This window comes from Nipponia nippon, unplaced genomic scaffold (genome assembly GCF_047370975.1).
Source record: "Nipponia nippon isolate SJK-2023a ecotype South Korea unplaced genomic scaffold, ASM4737097v1 scaffold_5, whole genome shotgun sequence".
NCBI classification, from domain to species: domain Eukaryota; kingdom Metazoa; phylum Chordata; class Aves; order Pelecaniformes; family Threskiornithidae; genus Nipponia; species Nipponia nippon.
The window spans coordinates 94920214-94941825 of record NW_028262369.1 but is presented as its reverse complement, the minus strand read 5'-3'; the positions used below and the strand labels follow the sequence as shown (position 1 = coordinate 94941825).

The following is a 21612-nucleotide window of genomic DNA, read 5'->3' as shown; positions in this document are numbered from 1 at the left end:
CTTTTTGCCTGAATAATACAAAACAGCCTTATGGTCAAGGTGCCTTATAGTTGTATAAATTTAATATTTATTCCTATGAGAGATTGCTAGCTCATCTAGTTAACAGTAGAGTATACATGGAAGCAGAATTAAGCAACATACATGTGGCTTTTCTACTTCTTCAGTGCTTTTCGTATGTGACAATAATATGTTCTTAACATTTTTAATTTATTTTTTTTTAACACAGTCATTTTTACTTTTACTTCTTCAGATATTTATCATTTTCAGTTGTGGGTTAAGGTAAAACTGGTGGATGTTGTGTATTTGAAATGTATACCTCCTTTAGATATATTAGACCATAACAGCTTTTTATGATTAAATTTTCCTTCAATTAAAAAGAGATCATGAGTCAAAAACATTTTTATTGTCTTGAATATTCATGAAGAAAATTTGACAAGTACTGTTCTGTACATATATACTTGTTTAGCATTGCTCTTTTCATTTGCTAGCTAGATTTCTTCTTCCTTAGAAGAAAATTTTGTAATTCACTACCTGAAACTTTTTAGTCCACATTCTTGGGGTCTTCTACTAGCTAGCTCTTTACAAAGAAAGAAATTTTCAAAGAATTGATCTGAAGAAAAAAAAGAACTATTTTTGTGTATGGTAGTTAAAATTCTTCAAGAAAAAGAGTTATGTATCATCATGCTGCATAATTTCCCTTAAACTTAGAAGTGTTCTGATATATGAACAGATTAGGGCAACAAAGTATTGGTTCTAATTTTGGTTGTCGACAATTAGCTGTGATTCATCTCAACTGGGAATGACTACATAACAAGACCCCTACACAATAGAATTTCTTTATAACTTATAGAAATAGGTGCATCTGGAGTGTGATTAATCTAACGTGAAAGCAGACATTGCAAATGCATCAACTGCATTATTCACTAAAACTATGTATTTCTCTCTATTGTCTAAAGCAAGTCTGCATGACTAAATGAGGTGAGATGAATCCCATGCCTCAAAAGACAATTTACAGCCTTGAGTCCTGCTTTCCACACGTTCTTTAAAATTCTCTCTTGCTAAATGTGGACAGAAAGTGCAGATGTGCACTGAAAACTTTCTTAAATTTCTCATAATTCAAAAACATTTGCTTCTTAAGTTTTAATTTTCATTACTGCTAATTACTTAATGCTCAGGTGATGCTTGAAACAGATAGTGATTCCCTTCTCTTTGTAAGACTGCATTTATCATTTAATGAGAAATACGCCATAATAATTCATGGATGTTTTTTCAAAGAGATGGAGTTATCATTCTGGAAAACTACGGAGCAGTATTGGAATATTATGTCTAGTGCTTGTTAATTCCTAAAGTCTTGTTAATTGGGAAAGTCTCCACTTTGCTCTCATTGGCTATTTTGTTTGTACCATAGGTATTGAATCATTTCTTATGTATTCTGTTCATGAAGGCATTAGAGGCATTCCTCTTGATCCAAATGATAAAATGGATGCTTTAATGCCTATATCTGGAACTTCATTTGCTGTGGGCATAGACTTCCATGCAGGTAAATGTTATGTATAGTTTATTTTATGTATGGTAAATATTGTATACTATTCTTAGAAATGAAATAAACCCCCAGTTTTCAAACCTTCTAATTACAACTATATTTGAAGGAATTGGAAGTTGGTTGTGTGTTATAGTGTTACCCTCTAGCTATTTATTATTTATAGTAAATGGAAAAACATGTATTATGTATATGTATATTGCACTAGCAACATTATGCGCTGTTTTTCAATGGAGACATCGCTGAGAACCTGAGTAGGAAACTTGTGGTTTTAGAGAAAGTGGTCATAAATCCATAAGAAAGCAGGTTTCGTTAGTTCATTTTTCATAGAAAAAAGCTTGTTCCTGTCATGAGACCTTTTTTCCACTGAATTTTCTTAGTCCTATGTGTTGTACCTAGCAGGTGGTTGTGGCAGCTGAGTGGGATAGCTTTCTTTGTCCAGTAAAGCTCAGCCACTTCACCGCAGTGTACAAGCCACCTCTGTATCTGTTTCTTCCTTTTAGAAGCGGATGCTCTAACAGCCTGAAGAAGAGGCATTTCTATCTTAAGTGCACTATGTACCTTTCCACTGCAGTGTATAAATAGGAAACAGGTTTTGGTATAGATAATCTTACAAATTTCCTATGAAATGAGGAGATTTCTGGTTTGCATACATGTGAAAGAAGGTGGAAAGAAATTAAGGATCGGATCCTGAAAAGTAGTTGGGTATATCACCCACTGGTACTAAAAGGTGTCTGAGTATCTTCAAAGGCATTAAGAATTTATGGTTACTTTACAGACAATAAGAAATCTGTGACCAGGTAGTGACCTGAAAACTTCTTGTATCTCCATATTTTTAACCCATTAGCTCTTTGATCAGCCTTCCTTCTAAACTGATTTTCTCATGAGCTGTTTTGGTTACCCATTGAGTTTACAAACTAGCAGTTTAGAAATAAAATAGTATCTATGTTATATACACATGGATACTGGCTTCCTGAAACATGCAATTATTTTGTTATACTGCATTTTTTTTCATTTTGAAATAAATTCTGCCTGGGAATTCAGCATTGAGAGATCCTAAGTTTCGTATTAAAACCAGACCTTTTTCTGCTTCTTCTGTTTGACTACTTCGTCACACAGATATCATTAACCTTTTATTAACAGGTTAGGAGTTAAACTCATTTAAGTCTTTTCTTCTTTTGTCCTGCCTTCTTCACTGCTGCTCTTGTACCTCTACTCTACCTAGTAAAATTCCAAGTTCACTCAAGATTTTACGGTGCACTCATAATTGTATATTTTGCTTTCAAATCAGTGACAGCTGATGTTCAGAGTTTTCGTTATATCATAGGTATAGTTCAGTCATGGTCTACTGAGACATAAAAATCACTTAAAAGCCAATGCCTTTATACACGTATCTTAGATGGGAAAGACTACGATACAGCTGATTCCATCTATTTCTGGAAAGATACAGAATGATCGAGAAGTGGTATCTATGCGTGTTCTTGACAGAGTACTAAGACAATGCAGTTGGGTTTTCTGGGAATTTTACTTCTTATTATAGTATACTTACCTTAAAAAAATACCATTTTTGAAATCAAGTCTTGCAAGCTTTACAAAATTATGCTGTGTAATACAGAAATCTGAAATTTGACTTTTTGTTCTAAAATACTGATACTAGGATTTTATTGGGGATTTTGCATCTTGTGTTTTCTTTGCTTTGGGGATTTTTTTTTTAGCATAGTCTAATTATAGGATATGCTAGCTCCTGCTTTAGAGAGCTTGCTTTGGAGTTCACTAGTCAATATCAAATTAGTATTTTGGAAGAATAAGATGCATGTGCTAATTTTTAGCTTTTTGGAAAAATGAGATTTGAGCAAGGATGAAATTGAGTGAGGTTTGCCAACTTGCATGATGATCAGTTACAGCACAGGGAACAGGAATACAGTTGACAGTGACAAATGCCTTGCTAAACATGAATGTAAATCTTCTGTAGCAGTGAAATCACAAGGGGATACTGTGTCATAAAAAGTTACGGTACAGCTTTCAACTGCTTTTAAGCTTAAAAAGCAATTGTTTTTCTCATTTTGATACCTTACCTTGAATTTTCTAAGTTCATCCCTAAAACTTTTGTTCATCAAATATGATTCAGAAGGCAAGTGGAGGTACTTTCAGATTTCATCTTGGGTTTTTTTTTCCAGTTAGTGACTATTGCTTTCATTTCATTCTTAATCATGAAACATTCCCAAATTCTGATTTTTACTCTCAGTAATGTTTAGGTATGCAAAGTGGCTAAAATACATTAACATATGCTAGTAGTACAGCATATCATAGTTAAAAGACTTAGGGCAATATTTTTTGCAGACATGAAAGGGCTAGAAGATAAATGCACCTTTTTTCTCCCTATGTCTTGATACTTCTAAATTTTCATTAAAGAACTACAAGAGTAGTTTTGACCTTTGGGCTTTTTTAGAGGCTGTTGGGGAGGGGAGTTGCCAGTGTTATTTAAGACATAGGTTTATAAAACTGAGTTTCATCCTAGTAGCCTTTCATTTCTGTATTGTTAAAGATAATGACACTGATTCTTCCTTCCTGCCAAAGAGCTTTTCACAGTATGTCAGGCAAATGCCCATTGTTTTTTCCTCTTGACATTATTCCAGGAAGCTCACCATACTTTTTACCTTAGTATCTGGTTTGCATTTGTTGAAATCGTTATTTCACATGGTGGGAGGTACTCTGTACTTCAGCTTGGTCTGGTTGGAGGAGAATCTGCATGGCAGAGAAACACTACTGTATTTGAGACATGAAGGGCATTCTAAGTATTGAAGAAATGAGAACATATTTATTCGCAGAATGATGGTCTTCAAATTGATGGGTAGAACTGTGTCTCCAAGAAAGTGATCCTGTTCATCAGGAGACACTATCTGAACTCCTACTGACTTAGAGGGCACCAACTGCTTAACGAATGGTAGTATTTCTGTCTTTTAAAAGTACAACAGTGCAGAACAGTTACGTGAATGTTTTCATTAGTGCCAAAAAGCCTCCATAAAGGTGGAGTAATAATTAAAATTGTTGATAGTTTTGAAAGAATAGTGTTATTGCTGAGCCCCTTTCAGTTCTACAGTAGTTCATCTCAGAAACAGCTGAAGAGTTGCAAGGCTTTTGCCTCTGTGAAAAGTGGAGTCTTCCCAATCCCTCACTGAGCTTTGCTGAACTTAGTGGGAGCTGGGAACCCAGATGTGTTCTGTGTGTTCCCCACTTTTGTCTCCATTTTCTGTCTGCCTCTTACTCATGTTATCATTGTGCCTCCAGGCATTTGTATCTGTGGTGTACGTACAGGTGTGTATAGGTGGGAGGAGAATAGATTTTATTCTCTTTGTTGAAATAAGCATTTTGAACATTTACAGACTAAGCTGACAAGGCCTAGCAAAAGGGGTGATACTCAGCAAATACTTTGTGTGTTGAATTTTGAATAACTGGATTTTATTGGCAAAATACTAATGCGTTAAATGGAATTAATTTTCAGTGCTTGCTGATAAGCTGCCTGTGGACTGTAGGAGTCAATGTGAGGCTGTGGTTACTAATGCTCACCACTTAGCAGAATGCTTATAGAAGTTGAGTAAAGTTGCAGACAGTTGTTTCCCATTTTGTGGCAACTGTCATTTCCAGGTAGTAATTCTCTTCTCTTCAGATTCCAGCAATAGAATAAATAAATAGTGAAGGCTCCAGGTTGAGTATAGGCCTTCTTTCCATCTGTCTGAAGCCAGAACTGACTTCAGGAACCAGATGCTGCAGGGATTTTTCATCTCTATCTCTGTTATTTTTCAGAGTAATTGGGAGAATAAAACAGGTTTGTGCAATTATAATATTAACAGTGCTACCTGACAGAGACAGCATCGACACACAGATCTGTGAAAACATCATCCACTTTTATAAGGGAACAGACGACAACAAAATAAAGGCCAATTGCATAATCTGAATTCCTATTAGCTTGTTCTGTACGGCATGGGTCTTCAGCGACTAAGTCTTACTGAGAATGTTACGTTTTATTGACATATGGAGAACTTTGATTATTAGCAGAAAGGAACCTATAAAAATTGCTGTCTCCACAAAATGAGAGGGGTTTCTCATTTGGATCATACCATCTGTATCCAAATGCAAACTGAGACTCAGCAAATGTTGTAGTATTATCTGTATTTGAAACCCACAGAGATCTTTAGTAGTTCAATGAAAGTTATTTCCATGGATATTTTCACACCGTAGATCACAAGAGTATAGCTTTTTTTCTTTTCTTAAGCGGTCATAAAGTACCTGAAAAAAAAAAAAAAATATCCAATGTAATGTATAGAGCATAGTGACTGAAAAGTTTTGCATTGCTGTGAATAACCTTTATCAGTACTTCAGAAAAAAATAGGTCTTTCTTTTTTTTGCCTTGGAGGATCTTTGAATAATTATATCAAAATGTCATAGTCAATGCATTTTACAGCTATGTTTAATGAAGATTTAATTCAGGATATAAAATGTAGGCAAGTAAGGTGTAGGACTGTAAAAGAATATGAGAATTTAAGGAAATTATGTTAGCTGAGGTTTAATATCAGTGTATGGTTGGGTAATTATTATCTTTGCATACTGAAGCTGTTAGCATTTACTTTTAAGGATACTTTCTAGAAGCAGTGAACTGCATGTGCTTTGTGAACTTCCTCCAACACAGCCAATATTACTTGAGTTTCCCTGATTAGTTCCAGTCCCAAAACTACTTCCATAATTTTTGTTTGTAGAACAGATTCATTCTGCTTAAAAATTCTGGTCATTTTACAGAAACACTACTAACTAAATAAAAATTGAATTTGACTGATGTTAAAATAGTATTCCCTGTAATATTTGTCATGAAAATGTGTTTTCCTTTGTTATTGGGAAGTATTTTTATATCTCTGAAGGTACATCTCCACATCTCTGTGATTTTCTACGTCCTCACGATCCTTTTTTTTTTTTTTTTGTACATGCACATAACCATTAGTTGCTTTGTACCTGTTTATACGCCTGTCAGGTATAGTGTGTATTAAGGAAAAATGTTGATCATTAACAAAACAAAGCTGTGTCACAAAATACTGCATTTTACAGAAAATAAATTAGTAATTTAGATAGACGTCTAATGGTTGTTGTGTGTAATGATGTATTTTAGAGAAATATGATTTTTTAAATTGGTTTTCTCTCTTTAACATGTGATTATCTGGAAGCAAATCCAGGTAATTCAGTTGTTTGAATATTTGGATTACTGAAAAATACTGTTTTCAGAAACAGTCATTCAAGTCTTTAATGTGGGAAGACAGCACTACAAAGTCAGTTGTGCTATATACATTAAGATTTAGTCGTGGAAGTGAAACCACAGCGATCCCTGTGTTCTTATAACGGAGTTTCTAATCTGTTATGTGGATTGTTGCTCACATGGCTGACTTAAATTGTCATATGGTTATAGTATGAATACAAAGTGGTTTATTTTTATGGAGATGATTTAAACTGGAATATGAAATACATAAATTTCACTTGTAGAATGTTTTATCCAGTTGGTAAACATAATAGATTTTTTTTATTATTATTTACTAGGTAATTTCAGATAAGACTTTGTAGTAATTCTGTATATCTCATATTCCACTGAAGGGTATTTGGTATACACCTGTAGACAGTCATAGATCAGTATCTTATTGTTGAGTATATGTGCAGCTAATATTAAGATCTATGTAATTTTCGTACTCATTAGAACTAAGTAGCAAAATACGTGGCTCTAGTAATCAAACTATGTGTTTGGGATACTTGAAGTCAGAATTTGTCATCTGTTTTATTGTATGCTATTTCTTCCAAATATAATTTGCCAAAATGAGAGGTAGTGTGGCTAGGGTTCTTGAGAATACCAAACTGTTCTGGTCTTGGAATTGACTTTTATCTGTGTAAATATTGTTTTGTTTTGTTTTTTATATGTATATATATGTGTGTGTGTGTGTATGTATATATTATATGTATATATTATATGTGTGTATATATGTATATATTATATAATATATATTAAATATATGTAATATGTTTGTAATATAAATATATATATGCACACACATTCAATTGGAATTAAAAGCAGATATTTAAAGTATGAAAAAATAAAGAAGGAAAAAATTATTATTATATTATTAAAATTCTTATTATAAAAATATCATTATCTGAGCCATGTCTTTCCCTGAGAAAATAGCTCACTCAGGAGGACCCCAACTGACGACTTTAAAACCAGAATATGGGTTGCAGCATGGCTGTGTTGTTAACTCAGAGCTCTGTCAATGGAAATACAGAGAATTCTGCTCGAGGAACATCATCATTTTGTCTGCCCCATCTCTTTATCAAGGGTACTTTGTGGCAACAGAGGGGAGTGCATGTCTGTGCTTTGGCCACTCCAAATTCTGAGCCTGGCTGATGAGTTTAAATGGTCAGTGAAAATAGGTTTGTACTCTAAGACTACATAGAGTAGTATGTAGTATCCTCTCTTCCACCTTATGGACAGCCAACTGCAGCAGAATGGCAGGGAAGACAGCTGAAGTGCCTTCAAACACCAGAAAAGACTCTTAGGGAAAGCTTGTCAGGACATTTAAAATAAAAGATGAACTGTGGATAGAGTCAATTTTTTATTCTTTTGTCAGTATATCACACTCAAATGTAACCTTTTTTTTATTAATTAGATTTTTTTTTTTATACTGCCAAATTTCAGTCTATATGACTACTGAAGGAAAAGACTGTATAGGCAGTTTTACACCATAGTTTTTGAGACCTCTAAATATTTTGGAATGTTGATTAATAAACAAAACAAAATGTTTTCAAACAGGTATCCCATTAGGGAAAAAAAAAAAAAAAAGAACAAAGCAAGACAACATATTTGTTGTCTGATTTTTGACAGGGGTAGTGGCTTCCGTATGTTGCCACGGCCCTATTGTGTTATATGTGCAGTACTACACAACCAGTAGAAAACCTAGTATTCTACATTAATTATTTTTAAAAAAAGGAAAAAGGAATTAAAGATTATAGTGTTGATGCCATTCTTCTATTTACTCTGAGACATATTAATAAAGTAATAACTGGCATTTTTTACAGTTACTGATGTAGATATTTGGACTGAAGGAACTGAATTAATCCAAGAATCCTTACCGTGTATTTTATAGGAAATGATACAATCTATTGGACAGACATGGGTTTCAACAAAATTAGCAGATCTAAACGAGACCAAACATGGAAAGAAGACATTGTTACAAATGGTTTGGGAAGAGTTGAAGGCATTGCAGTGGACTGGATAGCAGGTAGGTCTTAACCTGCTTCAGGAATTCTCACGATTTCTGACAGTATACTCTTGCATCCTCAGCTCAAGACTAAATAACTTGGTTTGCTTTCATCTCTAATGTCTAATATTCCAAGTGTCTAGATATCTTTCTCTGAAGATACCACCACTATGTTTTGGTTTTTTTGTTGTTGTTGTTGCTCTTTTTTTGTTTTGGTTGGTTGTTTTGTTTTTTTTTTTAGTTTTACTACAGACAGAAAAAATATTTAAATATCTTGGACAACATTTCTTAGATAGACAGGCTCAATGCTGACAACCATGAATGCAAGTTTATACTTCAAAAAGGAAGGCTGAACAGGACTAGAAATTACAAATATAAGATATAAGTTAAAAGACAGCAGTTAGTTTCTGGTCCTAACTCACACACTTAAGATTTAAACACTTTTCAAGTAGTCTTTTCTTTTTCCAGTAACTTCAAGGTATTTTTCCTAGGTAACATATATTGGACGGATCATGGCTTCAACTTAATTGAAGTTGCCAGGCTCAACGGCACGTTCCGATATGTAATTATATCCCAGGGTTTGGACCAGCCAAGATCTGTTGCGGTACACCCAGAAAAAGGGTAACATGACCATGGCTACTTGCATTTCTTTTAAAGTTTGCATGCTAGCACTAAAGCTCTTATCTAAGTAAATCAAGGCCTGCGTTCTAATGGATAAACGTTTAACAAAACCCAAAAGGATTGTATTGGAAACTATTGTACTGTAACTAAGCACAGGTGGAAGGAAGTGTGATTCTTTTCATATGTTGAGTTTTTTCATTGGTCTCTGTATACATGACCTACTGTACTTTCTTTACAAAACAGTTTTTATTTTCTAAGACAATAATTTCAACTGAAGTTTAGACATTGCTTGGAAGCATGCTTAAAGCTGTTCTTAAGTTTCCAGCAAATCCAAGGAAGTCGTCTTAGCTAATGAAGACCTCAATGTCATGATGAAATTATAGAACAGTTTAATCCTTGGTAGTTATAAATTCTAGCATCATGTCACATCCCACTACAACAACCAAGGAGATTGCCCAGCATAGCTGAAAATAATGTGAGATGAAGCGTGTGAGTAAGAGAATAAGGGTAATCAAAAATGACATCTGTATTCATCCAACTGTTTGTTGAGAGTAGGGAATACATTGCAGCATTAACAGAAATAGGGAACTTTCTGTCCCCCGCCAGCTCCAAAACTATTGTTAGCAGAGCTACAAGTAAAACAGAAGCAGTAAATTCTGCAAAGAATTCCCATCTTTTTTTCATGGGAAGATGAAATGTACTTTCTGAGGAAAAGGCATATAAGCAAGACTCAGAGGATTTAACTGGTACACTTACTCTGCTGAAACAGAAGCTCTAAATGGTGTGTATCCAAAATCTTAAAGAAGTATTTGAGCAACGACCTGCCCCCAAAACCAGAGATGATGCTAGATAGCTCATTTTTCCCCAGTTTCAATCAAATCAGTATCTCACTATTTGCAGGAAAGCATTCTCTGTACTCAGAGGAGTTTGCAGCCATAGTAATGAAGAATCCTGATTTCTCAGTGAGGCCAGACTGATACCAGTGATGCAAAATGCAGTTTGGATCTTTGCCATGATTTCATTTATGAGAATTTAGACATGGTGATCTGTGTATTTTGCAGACTAGAACATTGCAACTGAGTGTATTTAAGAATGAAGATGAAAGCAATAACAGGTTTTATTTTCTGCATAATGTAATAGCTTTTGCCACAAATCATTACAGCTGTGTTCATATAGCACCGTTGTTTGATTGGCACTATCTGCTAACAGTTTAGGATTCACGCTGTTCTTCAGAGTAGGATCTTCTCCAGATCCTACTCAGGATTTGGCTGAATTAATTATTGTATTTTTATCCGTAATGTATCAGAATAGCTGTGCTTGTCTATCAGAAAAAATGAAAAAAAAAAAAAAAAAAGACACACCAAACTTTTGAAGGTGAGTACACAGAAGCCTGATAAAATTCTTCTGACCAGAAGGGTAGACCAAACTTCTTCAAAACAATAGTTAATTTACAGTGTAATTTTCCTCAACATCTATGTAATGTATTTGCTGTACACATATACGGATAGGTTTTCATCCCTTACATCAAAGGAAAGGAAGAGCCCCCATGAAGTCTATGAGGACTACGTGCAGCAGATGCAGTTTCTCTGGAGAATCCTTAGATATTACAATAATATGAATTATAAAAATAAAATCCGTTATTTTCGGCTAGAAATGATAAAAAACGTAATCAACTCTTCTGCAGTATTTGGAGAGGGAAGATGGGTTGTAGCTGAGATCCAGCATTTAACAATTGCTATAGGGAAGAATAAATGCAGAACCCCTGATGGAATATTTCATACTACTATTGATAGAAAAGTTGCTTTTTTACTGTAGTGTGGGGTTTTTTATTTTAATGACAATATTTTCACATGATGCTTTCTGACTCAACGGCTCATGGTTTTATTTTACCAAAATCATAAGTGTGCACATAAGCAGATAAAATAATAGCCAACAATATTAAAAAGATTCTTTGTTTAAGTTAACGGATATTTAGAGGTGAGCCATCTTCTTAGGTCTTAAAATAGAATAGTCTAATGCCACCAAAAAGCAGATATTAATCAAATGTGGTTAAAATATAATTTGGAGGAGTTTGAATTATTGCATTTGAAACAAAAAACAGTAAAGAAGAGAAATGCTAAATGTAGAAATGAATTCAGTTGTGCAACATTCCTTAGCTGTTTTGATCTTGTTGAGTTTTATAGTTAATTTTTGGATGTGTTTAGAATGCTTAAAAAAACATAGGAGGATGAGAGGACCACAGATTAGTAATTGTTTTACATGTCTCATAGAACGGTGTATCTCCTGTGAAAGCAGATAAGCTTCATCTCTCTTTTTTTTATACTGTGCCACAAAATGGTATCTTGAGATGTCTCCAATCGAAGTTCCTTCATGAGAAGCGTAGCAATGTTTTGCTGGTGAAGTACAGGTATACCTTTCTGAGGGAAGATTGAGGCCTTTTTACCCTCTGCATTATTGTTATATCTCTTTCCCTTTACAAGGCAAAACTTTCAAAGGTATTCTTCTCTCCCCTTGCCCTGACTTCACATTCTTCATTTCTCTTGAAGCTTGAGTTGACAGCTATAAGAATGGAGAGGAAAATAGCAGTTATTAGATCTCATTGAATCTGCCAGTTATACCAAGATATGAAGCAGCCAGCATTCAGCTGGTTGGTAATATTATTTATTGTTACCAAGGAAAAAAAAAGGAATGTGTAGTCCCACAAAGGATTGTCTTTGTCCCTCATCAGGTATACTTATTCATGTAACATACACTTGGCTGACTTTTTTTTTTTTCCAATTATATAATAGTCTTCTGATCAAGCTCAGAATTTGATTGAAATACGGAGTTAAGCTAATACCAAAATAATTATTAGACTTTGAAGATACTCCTTCAAAAACATTTAGGGAATTTCATTTGTGTTTAGGGTTTGGGGTGGGGCAGGGGGGCAGAGTTTAAACCCTGATTTAATTTTTTCCAAAGAAGTTTTTATGAAAGTTGATTCTAGCCCAGCATCAAATTTCTGCCACTTGTATCTCCATGTCAGCTATGTAAATTATATATGGGATAGTTCTGAAATAAGTTGTCGTAGGTATTCTAGCATTGCAGTATATACATCAAACATGTTGGTAGCATATTGTTACCTACAAAGGTCCAGGACACAAGTATTTTAGAAATTATTAGTATTATTAGGAAATTATTAGGAAACAAGCCTTTAGATCTTGTGGGAAGATATGGGAAGATTAAGTTTTTCTATACTAGTTAATAGTTTATGTAAGTTTATATATCAATATATTTATAATCATTAATGCTCTAAGAAAGTATTAGGTAACTTGCCTTATATTTTTGGCAGCTATTCAGGATTTTATTTGAAGGATTCTAGATTCATTTAACCTGCTAATTATGGTTTTTATTTTTTTTTTTCCTCAGAGTAACTAGTCTAAGGAAAGAGCACGGGATGCTTAATTGAAATATACTGAATGCCTGCTTTTCTGTAGTCAACATTTAGGTGATACCTTGTGTTAAGAAAGTACCTCTAACTAGATGCCTGAAAGCAAGTTCAGTTCTGTTTAGAGCTGCTGTTAGTAATCTGGTTAAAGCTGCGTTAAACTTAAGCAGTGATTGCTGATATGCAGCTGGTTAATAGTGTCTATTTTAACATTTCTAAAACATATTTTTAATTTATCTAATATAGCAGTTCAATTTCCTAATGTAGTATAAGTTTTATAGTGAGTATTCATATTACTGTTTGTAATGTCAAGAAATATGAGAACAAATTCGTTTTTGTTATAGCCAGAAAGCCCTACAATTAAAGTCAAAGTAAGTTGGACATTGTTTCAGAAGCTAAATTTGATGAGCTAATTATAAGATCCGTATTTATTCTCCTTCTCCCCTGACCCATTTTTATCCCTCTTTATTTCATGTATCTGCAGTCATCCAATCAAATATAGCTATTTAACAACAGATTGGCATAACCCTATCACCACACTCAGGTAGAACTAGTTAGTAATGCACAGACGACTTTTGTAATCTTTAAAAACAGACTACAAAATGTTTCACACAGAGAAAAACAATGGAGAATGGTTTTGTATATTCTGTTCACTTTGTGTACAGCGTATTACTAAACTATGTTTTAGTGTGTTCTTATGAATATTTGCTATGAAAATGCTTCTCTCCAGGTAATTAGTAATATGCTAGACCTCAATTATGTTATTTTAGAAAGAGATTTATTGCTCAGAATATATATATATTTGTATGTGTGTTTGTAATATATTTTAATACAAATATATATGCATACATATATATATTTGTGGACACATAGACATTTACTTAAAGCTATTCCATGGGTTACTTTTCAGTAAAGGAAGTGCTCTGTGTAGATTAACTGGCCTCATTTTGCTATACCTAAAGCAGCAGATTGAGAAGTAGGAGGTCAAGGCAGAGGTTTGACCTAGCATCTTACCCCAAATTAGTGATGTTACTGTACCAGTAAGTAGACAGTAATATAAAATTAGGTAAGTAAGAGGCAGATTCTTCCCATGAGCATTAGGGAGAATAGGAGAAATATTTTCTTCCCAAATAAAATCCCTTTGCTCTACCATTTCCCACAGTGCTCCTCACTGCTTCATATTTAAAGCATTTTTAAGTTAGACATACATCTCTTGTATTATCACAACATTTGTTAGTAATTAGGTGCGAGAGCTTCTGTTCCAGTAATTGTTTTTCTAATTTGCTTTTATTTTTCCAAGCACAAAGCTGAATTCTTTAAGCAATAAAATTGCATATTGACTGATTGAATACAGTTTTAAGAATTACTTCATATATATCATTTGCAAAAAATCTCTCAATAAAGTGTTCTATGAAACAAGTATTATGATACATTTAATCTCTTAAGATTATTTAGAGACATGAGCCTTATGTTTTTTAAATACCTATTTAATGGTAATGGTGTATTTTGTTTGCAATTGAAGTACATATTTTCAACTCTTATTTTGATGCTAAATTTTAATTAGTAATTTCCACAACATTTTAGGTATTTATTTTGGACAGAGTGGGGACAGACTCCTTGCATAGGCAAGGCACACTTAGATGGGTCTGAGAAGGTTGTGCTTGTGAGCCTGGGGATTGCGTGGCCTAATGGGATTTCCATCGACTATGAGGTTAGTTCCTCTGTCTTCCAGTATATGTTAAAATGTACAGTACTTGTTATGTTTCATTAAAGCCAGCTGGTCTTCCACTTTGATGTAATCTTAACTCTTAATTAAATACTTGGACAAGACTGTTGATGTTTCCTTTAAAATTAATCTTTAGGAAAATAAATTATATTGGTGTGATGCTCGTACCGACAAGATAGAAAGAATTGACCTTGAGAGTGGAGGGAATCGGGAGATTGTGCTGTCAGGGAGCAATGTGGATATGTTTTCAGTGGCGGTGTTTGGAGCTTACATCTACTGGTCTGACAGGTAATTTATTTTTCATAAGTATTTGAGTCTCAAAATGTTATTTCAGTGCCAGGTGCTTCACCTTTGTAGGATTAGCCATTCCTTAGCAAGGTCACAGAACGGATCACAGAAATCTGTGCAATTTCCAAAGAAAGGGCATTTCTGATGCTGAAAGCTAAAGCATATCAGTGTCATAGATGAGAACAGGTTTCTTCACCTTCTCTTAGGTGAACTCTCCACTGCCCTTCAGTCATTTGTTTGGTGTGAATTAGTTGAGGATTGTTGATGAGACATCTTCAACTTTTTTGGCAGAGCACATGCAAATGGCTCTATTAGAAGAGGCCACAAGAATGAGGCCACGGATGCTGTGACCATGAGGACTGGCCTTGGAATAAACCTGAAGGAAGTGAAAGTCTTTAATAGAGCACGAGAGAAAGGTTGGCTGTTCTTAAGGATGCTATTAATTGTTTTAATATCACCTGCTACTTTTTATGTATATTAAAACATACCAAAAGTTAAGTAATCACTGATTTTATCTCCACTTTTTACTCTTGAAGTATTTTTTTAAGCTAAAATTAATGTACTAAAGAAAACATATAGTACAAATTCTTCTGAGTGTTTTAAGGAGAAAATCTAAACCCAAAACACTTCCTATCTTTCAAGGTTTGGTGGGTTTTGGTTGTTTGCTTTTTGGTTGTTTGTTTTTGTTTTTTTCTTTTTAAAAAAAGGCAGAAAAAGAGTCTTAGGAATGAGTGGGACCTTGAGCTGTGTCTTAAAGAGCAGTAATCTCAGGCAGTCTCAGATTTCTGTTGGAAAGCAAAGCAGATTTTTTTTTTTCACAGCTAGAAATTCCCAGCCTCTGTGTCTTGAATATTTATTTCCTGAAATTACTTGATTTTGAGTCCTAGTTTTTTTGTGTGGGAAGAGACCTTGTAAATAATCAGACTTCCTTTATATTCAATTTGTTTAGCAAATTCAAGAGACAAAAGTTATCATATACTCTTGGTGATTTATGGTATAGATGGTTAAATTTTATTCTCCACTGCCTGACTAAGAATAAACTTGCTTTTAGCTATCTTCTTCCTCCTAAAATTCTGGGTTTGAAGACAACTTGAAAAACTTGTTTCAGTGAGCAAAGGTGGCTACAAGTCTGCAAAAACTGATGATGATTTCCTCAGAAGAAACTGCTACCAGGCAAACCAGACAAAATTTTCTACAAATGTATTCAAAAAGAGACAAAAAAAAAAGTTACTGTAGTACAAGATAAACTTATTAATACAAATATATTTCTGGTGTTGGTAGCTCTCAAAAGTTGCTTTAATCACAGCATTACATACCTGAAGATCCTATTTTTTTTATATACATCTTTCCTAAATAATGGCATTAAATATGACATGTAAAATAAATCTGCATTTTGAAAGAAAGCGTATTTAACAATCAATAAGAAAAACTGTCTTTTAATTTTTTTTCCAAGGGAACTTTAAATAGTTTTGAAAAAAAATTACTTTGCAAACATATGCATATTCATTTGACTAAGAATTTCTGCATGTAATTTCAGAGTACTGTGGGCATCATATTTTGTGGATAAAAATAAAATCCACACAAAAATTTATCATTTCTTCTAACTAGGCTAGAAATAGTTAATGTCTGCTTGCTTGGAAGGGCTGCTTTATATTATAGTCTTAGGAAAATTGAATAAAAAGATGCATCTTTTCATGTAATGATATTTATTGATAGCTTTAAAGACTTGATCGCACTAGGAATAAGAGAAACAGTTACTGAGGCTAAAAATCTTTTGATGTTAGTTTGAAAAACATAACTGAATGATTTGTTAATACGTTTTTCAAATTTTACTAGGGTACAAATGGTTAATGTCTTTGGGAGGGGCTGTCAGTGAGCCAGGAGGACAAAAGGGAAAAAACAGGTGAAAAATGTTTTTGGAATGTTTTTCTATATCACATTATTATATATATTTTTTAAGTTCATTGAACTAGAAGTAGTTAATGGTATTTAAAAAAACAATGTAATTAGCTAGCTTCCTGACCTTCTATTATTAAAACAAACAAATGAACAAAAAACCCCAAACAAAATAGAAGAGAACCCCCCCCCAAAAAAAAAAAAACAAAAAAACAAAAAACAACAACCTGTGCTGATTGTGATTAACGCTTTTTTTTCAAACACCTGTTTTACCCTTTCTGATGAGCCAGTCCTGCAGTGCTATTTGCAAGCGGATTCCTATCCTTCAGTGCTATGTGTGCAAGGATGTGCCCTAACTACACGGATTTCAGAATTGGCCATTTTAAAAGATATTTACAGCTGATGAACTGTGGAAGCATTGAAGTTTTCAAAGAGAGATTTTAGAAGCTTGAGGATCTTTTTCATATGTTTTCCTTTCTCTTCTCAACCTCATCCTTCCAAACAGATATTAACTTTTCTAGCCTAATAAAACTTTAAAAGAATCTTTAAAACAAACCAAATGTAAAAGTGTATACAGCGAAATCTCCAAATGTTTTTACATAACTATAGAGGAATATGTCTCATGTAACTTTGCCTAGGAACACAAAATTCAACGTTTCTAATTTGAAGAGCAAGTTAACTCTCATCCCCCATTATTTTTTCTTAAAAGTATCTTCAGCTTGAAATGTAGCAGTTAGACAATGCAATCAACAGTACTTTCAGACACTACATATTCCCCAACAATTATTGCTACCTGAAAACAGTCTATTTAAAATGTTTTCTTCTCCTTCACTATGTGGAAAACTTTCAGAAATGGGAAGATGACTATATTGAAAGAGCTGAGTGGTTACATGGAAAGTGCTGTCAGAAACAGAAACTAAATTATCTAAACTAACTGTAATAGTAATTCATACATAGTCCAAAAAAGACAAAGGAAAATAGCTCCTAATTACTGAAAATTATTGTAATTTTAAATATTGCTTGCAACAAGTGTAGTTTAAGTCATTGAAGTTACTAATTTGACAATGATTTCTTAATGGCATGCATTTGTCAAGGAGTAAGTTTTTAAAGTCAGGCTTTAAAGGAAATTAGAACAAAACGTTGGCAAATATCTTTATTAAAAACAGGGAACTGAATTGACACAGTTTTGTACCTGTCAATATATACGTTTTTATTTTGATAGAAATCATCTAAAAACAGTACTGTATTCTGGTGGTATCTAAATTTGACTTTTTGACAGTAACAGGTGTTTTAAAAAAAAAAAAATCTTTCAAAGCACTTGAAAAAGTCTCTAAGTCTTTAGCTAATTATGGAGGAATAACCCATTTTATCATTTTCTATTAATAAAATAAATACTCTTGTGAATTGGAAAGGACATTACTTATATTTGCTTATTAATTGTATTCTTTAAAATTGTCTTTAGGTTGTGGTTAAAGTTACATTCTTTACTATTTTGGCCTTTGTTTTACTGTGAATATTGTAGAAACAGTTTTAAGAGAAGAATTCTTAGAATACAAAAAATTACTTTTTGATTTAAGTTAGCTAAGTGTAATATTATGAAAGATAGACTATTTTTTATTTCCCCCCCCACCTTTTTACAGGTACTAATGTTTGTGCCAAGAATAATGGTGGATGTCATCAACTTTGCCTTTATCGGGGAAACGCACAGAGAACATGTGCTTGTGCACATGGCTATCTTGCAGAAGATGGAATTACTTGCCTGAGACATGAAGGTTACCTGTTGTACTCAGGAAGGACAATATTAAAAAGTATACATCTTTCAGATGAAACCAACTTAAATTCACCAATAAGGCCATATGAAAATCCAGAGTACTTCAAAAATGTGATAGCTCTTGCTTTTGACTACAGTCTGAAAGGAAGAGGTACGAATCGCATATTCTTCAGTGATGCACACTTTGGAAATATACAAGTTATTAAAGACAACTGGGCTGGCAGAAGAGTACTAATTGAAAGTAAGTAAAAAATTATTTCCCAAAGTACATATTTCATTCCAATAAACTTTATTAAGTGAAAAGTTGATAATCACTTGACTTTACAGAGTAAAAAATGTCAGTAAAGTTTTACCATACTGAAGTATATAACACAATTATTGTAATTTATCCCTATAAGATACATTTAAACATTATCTGTAGAATTGCAACTTCAAAATAATTTCTTTTATAACAATGTTACTATGCATGAAGCATATTACTAGAAAACAGAAGTGATAATGACAGTGCTTAACTGTTGAAACAAAACCTCACTGTGCAATGCCTGGAAATGAAAGAAGTCCCCTTACCCCATGAACGTATTGGTTGTTTATTTTTCTAGTTAGTGGGGGGTGAAGTACTGTAAGATATATCTGCTGACATAACCATTCCTCAGTATAAAATACTAGGACCCTAGTCAGTGTGTCCAGTTGACTCATCCTTGTAGTGAGCCCAAGAAAAGTGATTTGTCCTCAGTGATAATCAGAGGCAAATTCCAACCTACAAAATTGTACGTTTTTAGTAGAGGCTTACTCGGTAGCTTTGCACGTTTACTATGCCTTCATTCACCGCACTAGTAGGAGGAGTTGTATGAAACTTAACATTTTTTTAGCCTCTGAATACTTGAAGCCTGACACTGCTGTCAAGGAATTGATGCCAATATCATCACCAAAGTCTTCAGCACAAGACACAAAACATATTTTGCAGCTGAGGCCTCAGTAAAATCTTCTGAGGATCTGGCACTGAAATCTTTATCAACAAAGTCTAACATAACTTTAATGCAAGGTGTACGTAAAAAGTCATCATGATTTGTCATGGTAAAATTAGAATTCAAGGCAAATCTGAATGCAGATGTGTAAGAAATATATCCGTAATGCTAAACATCCAAAAATCCGTGCTACAAAAATCTAAACTTGAAAAACGTCTGCTGTCTTTCATTTCTGTTTCAGTTTAATTGTTCTAAAACATACAGTAAACCTCATTCATCTGTAGTGAGTTATCGGTTGCATACATTTACTGCGTTTCTTCTCTTCCTTGTCATTTTTGAGTACAGTCTGGTTTTTTTGGAGGCTGCAGTTCATTTCAGTAACCATTTTCTAAAATGTCTGAAGTGTTGTATAGTTTTTGCTCCTTATGTTGTGGATAATTCTCATCTGAAAGTCGTAAGTTATGTTGCCTATGGCATTGCTACATTTAGCTATTTGTTTGGGTCAAACAGTTTAATAAGAAGACCAAAGAAAGCAATTAGGAAAAATGGAAGTAGATTTGATGTGGAACGTATCGCCCTTTGCTGTTGGATGTTAATGGAAATATTTTTAGAAAAGAAAGAAGTTAAACAGCTGGAAACTGACAAAATATTATTCTGCAACTGACATTGGATAATTGTATCGTTATGTTCCTCTGCACTGTGGTTCTTGGAAGGTATCCGTGGTCATGAAAACTGTTGACACTAATGAACAGAAAAGCATTTTTCAAATATAATACAAGGCCTTTTTTTACTTTGAGTTTTTATGTGTGCATATTTTAGAGGAATTAATGATATCTGTATTAAGATATAGTAAAGAGAAACTAAGCAATGTTTTCTGGATGCTCTCATTACTCCCAGGAAAGCATTCAAACCTGGGGATTCAGAGTCGATGTTAGCCATACAAGAGACACAAACAGCTCACAGAAATGTGCAGGGGTGACATACAAGCACTATTTTAACTCTGGTGTTATAGGAAGAGATTAAAAGTATTACATGAAAAGCCACTGGAAATTTTTACATTTAAAACAGACAAAGAGGAGAAAGAAATACTGGTGAAGCACCAATGCAGATACAAATTGGTTTTTTAAAAGAACAATAAAGTATTCCTCATTACTTTATAATAGGTTGTTGTACAAGAGCTAAAGACATTCCATAAAGTACAGTTGAGTATTATACTTTTAAGAAATTGTTAGGAAGTGTTTCTACTTGTAATCTTAATATGCCCGATTTCATTTTTCATTAGCAGAGTCAGCACTCTGAATAATTGAATGTCAGATTAAATTTTCTATCCTTGCAAAAATTTACTGTGTATGCTTGGGATGTGTTTGTGAGCAATGGTGTTTGTTTTCTAGAAATGCTTCAGTTATTTTTTTCATTGTAAATGAGAAGGGATATCACATCTCAGTATATGTTAGTTTATTGTTCTCATTCATGTGTTTTAAACCCCCTTTCTGTACATTGAGTCATTCATTTTAAACTGGTATTTTTGTACTACATATCCTTCCTTTCCACAGTCTGCACAGGATTTTCTCTGACTGTAAACAGGAAGCAGTTCATGAGGCTGCTTGTTATAGTGGAAGTATTTGACCAACAGTGATACCTGTAAAGGAAAAAGCAGTGGTAAGACTGGTTGACACGAGTGGTTCCATTCACTGGAAGACGTAAAATTCTAAAATTTTCTGATTTCCATGTTAACTATATGTGATTACAAAGAAATTGTTAAATGGAATCCAGCTGAGAGATTTTAGTAATACTATTTAATTTCAGGATTAAAAAATAACATCTTTGACGTTCATTTTGCTATCTTTTTCCTCCAAAATTATTAGCACGCATCTGTAGCAAGTTTTACTTTATTAGCAAGAGATTCGAAACCACATTGGAAATACCTAGCGTGGTTCTAACAATTCTACAACCCCTTTCTACCTCATTAAGTTGAAGTCTACAAATCATGCAAACCTTTACTCAGTATTTGACTCAAATAGTGAAAATAGAGTACATTATATACAAAATACTACTGTCCCAGATTTTTAGTTCACTGAATGTAGATCTGCTC

The 21612-nt window shown here is 33.7% G+C and overlaps 1 protein-coding gene across 1 annotated transcript in view; it reads left to right on the top strand.

Annotated features, from left to right (window-relative positions):
• Nucleotides 1–21612, top strand: part of LRP1B (LDL receptor related protein 1B) — a 756289-nt gene that overhangs the window by 557826 nt on the left and 176851 nt on the right. The window contains exons 35-41 of the mRNA XM_087732714.1: nucleotides 1409–1540; nucleotides 8713–8847; nucleotides 9318–9447; nucleotides 14459–14585; nucleotides 14737–14888; nucleotides 15180–15304; nucleotides 18425–18796. Of these exons, the coding sequence (XP_087588840.1) occupies nucleotides 1409–1540; nucleotides 8713–8847; nucleotides 9318–9447; nucleotides 14459–14585; nucleotides 14737–14888; nucleotides 15180–15304; nucleotides 18425–18796 (1173 nt within the window). The remainder of the gene's footprint in view (nucleotides 1–1408; nucleotides 1541–8712; nucleotides 8848–9317; nucleotides 9448–14458; nucleotides 14586–14736; nucleotides 14889–15179; nucleotides 15305–18424; nucleotides 18797–21612) is intronic.